Source organism: Dermacentor silvarum, chromosome 2 (assembly GCF_013339745.2).
Source record: "Dermacentor silvarum isolate Dsil-2018 chromosome 2, BIME_Dsil_1.4, whole genome shotgun sequence".
In the NCBI taxonomy this organism is placed as follows: domain Eukaryota; kingdom Metazoa; phylum Arthropoda; class Arachnida; order Ixodida; family Ixodidae; genus Dermacentor; species Dermacentor silvarum.
Window position 1 is genome coordinate 87,889,157 of NC_051155.1, and position 6,000 is coordinate 87,895,156.

Genomic DNA, 6,000 nt, shown 5'->3' on the forward strand with positions numbered 1-6,000 from the left:
ATGTTTTTTATCGCGAGCGCAGGTAGTGGGAGAAGTCTCTCTAGCTTTGATGACATTGCCTGCGATGTGTGAAACAGAATACTATACCTTTGTCCCTGCTTCATGGTTAGAATGGCCACTGTGGTTCCTGCAAAGTGAGCAATGAGTGTTGCCCCTGTATTGCATTGACTAAACATCAGAAGAATAGTTTCGAGTGCTTAGTCGTCGTCACTTTGCACATTTTTTATGCATTGAGAATACGTGCTAGGTTAAACGGTTAACGTTTTGTAGCTTGTAACACTAGAATGCTGACACTTGCCACAGTTGCCGGCATCACATTTTGTTGCGTTTACATGTGGAGCTACACAAGAATGGGCACAATGTTGTCAGCAGCAGTGAAAAGATTCAGGTATATTTTCCCTTGTCTTTAGAAGACCAATCTGTGACTAGAGCTGCCTGTCCAAGGTGTACCTGATAGAAAAAAAGTTTGTTTATCTTTTAATTGAAGAAAAGGACAACTTCAATAATAAAACAGCTTTTAGTATTTTGCGGTGCTAACAAGTCTTTTTTATTGTTTCAAAGTTGGCAGATCTGCATTTGTAATGCTTCCATGTTCCTTGCAGTGAAATGCTCTTGGGACCCCTTCCTGAAGGATTCAACTTCCTGCCAAAGCATAAAGCCAACGCCTACTCGGTCTAGCAGATTGAGCATGGTTGGCACATCACCAGTAGTCTGTAGGTCAGAAGCTGACTGCTTGGTGTGACCAATGGCTGCCTTTTGGTTTTGAAGCTATGTGTACAGCGAGAGTTGAAGAACTGATGCAAGAATCGTCCACACTTCTGTGATTTTAGGTGCTTTTGTTATAGATACAACCATTGAACACGGACACGGCTGATTTCTTGCTTGAATTTTGAACTCATCATCAATTTATGCATAATATTAAAATAATAAAAAATGTGATCATAGTATGCAAAAGCCTGGAAGTGTGTGTTTATTTAAGAGATGAACTCAGAATTTTTATTTTGCATTTGGACAATGCCTCTATAACTGTGATGGCAACCATGTGACAAAGTGCGGCCTAGGCACAAGCATGAACTCTCAGAATGACAGTCTGTAGTCTGAGTTGGTACACAACTTTCACCTTGGAGGTTTAACCATATGTGTGGCATGATGAGAAATGAAGATTGTTGTGCAATTGTGTGCTTCTCAAGACATGTTATTCTTCTTTTAGGTTGCCACTTTGTCTATTTCTCATAAGCCCAGTATTGCTCTGGTTTGTTATACCTTGTGCATAATCGCTTCTTAGCAGTGCATATCGTGGGCCAGCTGTGCAACACTATGCCATTGAGGAACAGTGTGCCATTTACGGTCTTTGTCAGAAGTTTCTGGGCCATTGCATGTGTGAACACAATGGCAATGAACACAAAGGCATAGCAATACTACTTGTCCGGCTGTGACCTTTTTTGTGACTTACAGGCAAGACGATGGAAGCTAAGCATGTTCTGTAGTCCCGAAAAGGTGTCGTTGCTAGTATGTTGTGGCGAAGCATTGCAGAAGTCCAAAACTGAAAGTAAATGAAGCGTAAGTGTAAGTAACCTTTCTTTAATATATATATATATATATATATATATATATATATATATATAAAGCACTTGAAGCAATATTCCTCCATGTCCATCTTCCGAGCAAAATAATAAATTGAAGCTGCATGCAAAAATTCAAAGCTGGCACCGATGAGAGCCAGACTATGACCTAGCCTTGGCTGCATAGCAAAATCATCTAGGTTAATTAAACTAGTGTTCTTAGTGCAAAACTATGAACATAGGAGACAGACATAAGCAAAAGTATTGCAGTTTCTTGTAGTGTTGTGACAGGCTTCAGACTACCACACTTGATAAGTAGTGCTCGAGCCAAGCACTTGCCAGCAGCTTTTGCAAAGTTAGGTCCTCCTGCAGCTAGCAACACCCTTCCTCCTCTTGCAATTGTGATGAGATTCACAGACTCATTGAAAGTCTCCAGCATGTTTGCGTTTATGCTTGTCACTCACCGTCTTCATTTTACACTAAATGCATGCATCTTGGCAAGCACCCAAAACTAGTTCTTTTACATCCAGTTTGCCTCACCTGCCAATCATGGTCTAGGGCAACTTGCTTTGTTTGCCACATTGGCACGGGAGTATGCTGTTCCTACTTATGTCATACATGCAGTTTCGATGTTCGTTGGTTTCAGTGGGTGTGGCAAAGTGTGACAGGTATCAATCATGCATGCCATAGCTGCAGTCCTGCCTCATGACTGTTGTACACTTATTATCCATATGCCTGTTTCAGCGATTGCTCTTGTGACTAATGCAAGCCCCACAAATTTTCCATAAACAACTTTCACCCGACATTGAGCAGCTCATGTGCACCTAAATATTTCGCACCCAGAACAATAGACCACTAAAACTGCCAACATCACTTGTGGCACAATGGACAAAGCACAATAAAATATGAGACAGGACAAACGGTATACTGCTTGTCCTGCATACTTCTATCTTGTCCACTGTCTTTTTATTTAGGTGCTTAAGACATAATGGAGGACACAAAAGGAATGGTGACCATCATATTGCCTTTTCTGATGAACTCTCTCTCCACAAGTGTCATTACATGACCAGTGCTCTCGTTAAATGAAGTAATGCAGCTCCTCCTGTGCAACTTGTGGTACTCTAAAGATCAGAGAGAGAGGACAACAGCTCTCTATCGTGAAATACTCCTTAAAGCTGAGGGCACATTTGGAATACTACTGCATTTTCCAAGGCCAGCTCTGGCTACTTGCCCAATAGCCCATAAATGTTCGAAGCCTTTCCACCAAATTTAGTAAGGGTCTTCCCTGAATCCACTCAATTCTGAGATAGTAACTATAATGGGTGATTTCAGCCCTTGATGTGCTTGTATGGCCATCCATAGGCTGTGCCATAACAGTATCAATAAAGAAATTAGTGAAAGAGTATTTCTTTTTACCTAATACAGTCAAATCTCGTTATAATGAAGTTGCAGCCGACACAAAGATACAGTTGATGTATCGAATATTTGTTATAAACATAGACACTGATATAAAAAAGAATTCCAGCCGGGTATATCCGAGGAACTGCAAGCATGATGTCTCCTACGGGTCAGCAAAAGGTCTGACAATTTTTATAGGCCACTAGCAAACTGCCAATGGTCTATTTACATTTACTTAGTTGCATACACTAATTTACATTTACTTAGTTACATACAATAATTTGTAATATATATCTACATTCATAATATCCTAGTTTGACCTATAATATGCCTGTTCTTGCTTTTAGCAACTGAAAATGCTTTCTTGGGGTGCTCATTGTGTTTCTACAGCACGTTAAGTTACTTCTTTCCACAAGACCATGCAGCATTGGCAGATGCTGTTGTTAATGGCAACACACCTTGTAACGTGACCTAGCAAATAAGCATTTGCGTTGTCAATGTTGAACATTTCAGGGCCTCTCGCCATCAGCCTGACACTCATTTGCTATGCCAGATTTAAAGAAGTAGTAGTTTAATGATTTGAAAATGTAGAGAGGTCGGCCGGAAAATGTAACATCTGGCCTGCTACTCTACGTAAGGGAAGGGGAAGAGGGGAAGAAAGAGGGTCACAATGGGGAATGACAATGGGAGGAACGAGGTGAAAGGACACATTGCATAAATATTATCACAATCGCGAGTCCAGGCCCATGTCGCCTAAGAAACGTGAAATAGCATGCATTGTCTCTATCGTCTGCCAACTCTGTGGCCATGCGCCCAGCAAGAGGTCTTCCGACAGTGGTCCATTGTATAAATGCCTCAAGGTAGTTGCCAGTGTCAGTCTTGCGCGCGCATACTCAGGGCACACCACGAGCACATGGTCTATAGTCTCTATAACACCACACACTGAACAGTCCGAGAAGTCTATCCGTCCAATGATGTGCAAGTATTTGCGCGTGAAAGCGACACCTAATCGCAGTCTGTGTATCAGACATGTATGAGGTCGTGGAATTCCACGCAGAACAGGAAATTGCATATCGGGATCCAGCCTTTTAAGGCGGACGTGACGAGCGTCTGGCTGGGCCCAGTATGTTTTCGTCGCACTCCTCATTAGTTTCGGCAGGAGGCATGTGATGTCCAGTCTAGAGAACGGCACTACAGTTTGCAGGCCATTGCTGAGGGTACGCTTTGCTTCAGCATCGGCCATCTCATTACCATTGAGCCCACAGTGTTCAGAATTTCAGAGAGACGGGCACAGCATTATGAGAGAGATGTAGAGCAGACTTTGCGTGGAAAGGCAGTTGACTGTAAATAGTGCCGTGCGTGTGTTAGGTGGAAGCATGCAGAGTCTGTTGGACGTACTGTTGCAATGACTTTACTAGCTACATGCTCCCCTTTTTTGATGCCTCCGCTACTTTTATGGTCGTACTTGCACATTAGCCAATGGCGGCTCATATAAACTCTGCAATAGATAAGCAATAAACTCTGCCCCTCACTCTGCCCTCCCCCATTATTTTTATTTATTAAGTATACATAAGGAGATACACGCTTCTGCGCTCCAATGTGTGACAAAGAGTGAAACAAGTATTTGCGAAGGATAAAGTCATAGCGATACACAAAAAGCGCTTGAGGAAGAGTTCTCGTGAACAGTTCACCAGTCGGGACACAGTTACTGCACCATAACCTAAGTTTACTGCATCCCACGTGTGTGGCAGCAACTGCTGAAATGTTTGCTGCAATGGTGCAGTAAGTCTTAAACAAGAAACATTTTTTTTCTGCTCAAACAAAATTTTCAAGATTCCATGGGTGAACACTCAAGAATCGTAGAGTGCGTGAAGTCATTAAACATACAGAAATACAAAAGCACTCAACAAATTTTGAGTGCTCCTTTCAGCCTACAAGCTTATTCTTAGAGAGGCACAATCCTGAACGCTAATCAAATAATCCAGCTCAATGATAACAATTACGCTGCCTGCCACAGGCGATTTCTTAAAATTCCGTAAAGCTTAATTTTGAACACCCTGTATGTACATACAAACTAAAGATTTCCGGCTACGCCAATGGTTCGAGCATAGCCTGCATTGAAAAGTGCCATCTTGCTCAGCGCTTGCGAACAGTTTCTGCATGCAGCCCGCGACCAGCAGAGAAAAAAGAGGAAATGAAACACCGCGCGGCATTTGCCTCCTGCACACGCGAGGAGTGGCTTCACTGCATAGCTGGAACATAATGGCGGACCTATGCGCAACTCTGCTCCCGTAGGGAGCATATACAGTAACTCTAGGATGAAATAAAACCCCTTGATAACTTGAAAGTAGCGACCACAGACCTCCACTAGATCAGTGGTAGCGACACTCTCCTCCCCGCCGCGCTTTCCTCCTCGATTCCCCTCGCCCGCAGGCTGCGCGCTTTGCGCACGGCATGCTATTCCGCCTTGGCTCCCGTGGACGGGCCGCAGAATTCGATGGACGCGCATGATATTATGCCAGTTGCGCGCCGCAGTGGCGTAGAAAATTTTGAAAAATGGGGATAACAGCACGGAGAATGCTGAAGACAACGTTTATGAGGTTGGTTTCATCTTAAAGCCGTATGAATGACACGCACTGTTGTAGAAGGAGCTTTGAGGCGAGTTCTATACTCCAGATATTTTTTCTGCCACATGATACGCTGCTTTACTTTGTGTCTCTGATCTAGTATTGCTTGTGGCACATCGCTCTGTGTTTGGCGGTTTTTTCTTGCATGTGCGCGCATGTGTACCGCAGGTACTATATTCAGCATGCCTTCTTATAATGAATTACTGGCGAGTGCATCGTCCGTCCATGTGTTTGTCTCAACATAGGTGAAAAGTTTTCATTTCTCTGGGTGGGGGCTGGGGCCTGACCAGCTTTCCGAACCCCACGCATGTATGCATATATATATATATATATATATATATATATATATATATATATTGGGCCTCTCCCGTCGTACTTGTGAAAAAGAAGGACAATAGCTGGAGATTCTGTGT

The 6,000-nt window shown here is 43.0% G+C and overlaps 1 protein-coding gene across 2 annotated transcripts in view; it reads left to right on the forward strand.

Annotated features, from left to right (window-relative positions):
- The window catches only part of LOC119441597 (tRNA-dihydrouridine(47) synthase [NAD(P)(+)]-like), a 63,485-nt gene extending 61,986 nt beyond the window's left edge, over nucleotides 1-1,499 (forward strand). Inside the window, exon 15 of one of the 2 annotated variants that reach the window (XR_007465538.1) lies at nucleotides 603-1,499. Coding sequence is in view for 1 of the 2 variants with exons in the window: in XM_037706206.2 (XP_037562134.1) it covers nucleotides 603-678 (76 nt within the window). In the remaining variant the exon portion in view is untranslated. The remainder of the gene's footprint in view (nucleotides 1-602) is intronic. The other variant, XM_037706206.2, reaches the window with a different exon arrangement.
- Nucleotides 1,500-6,000: the final 4,501 nt, after the last annotated feature.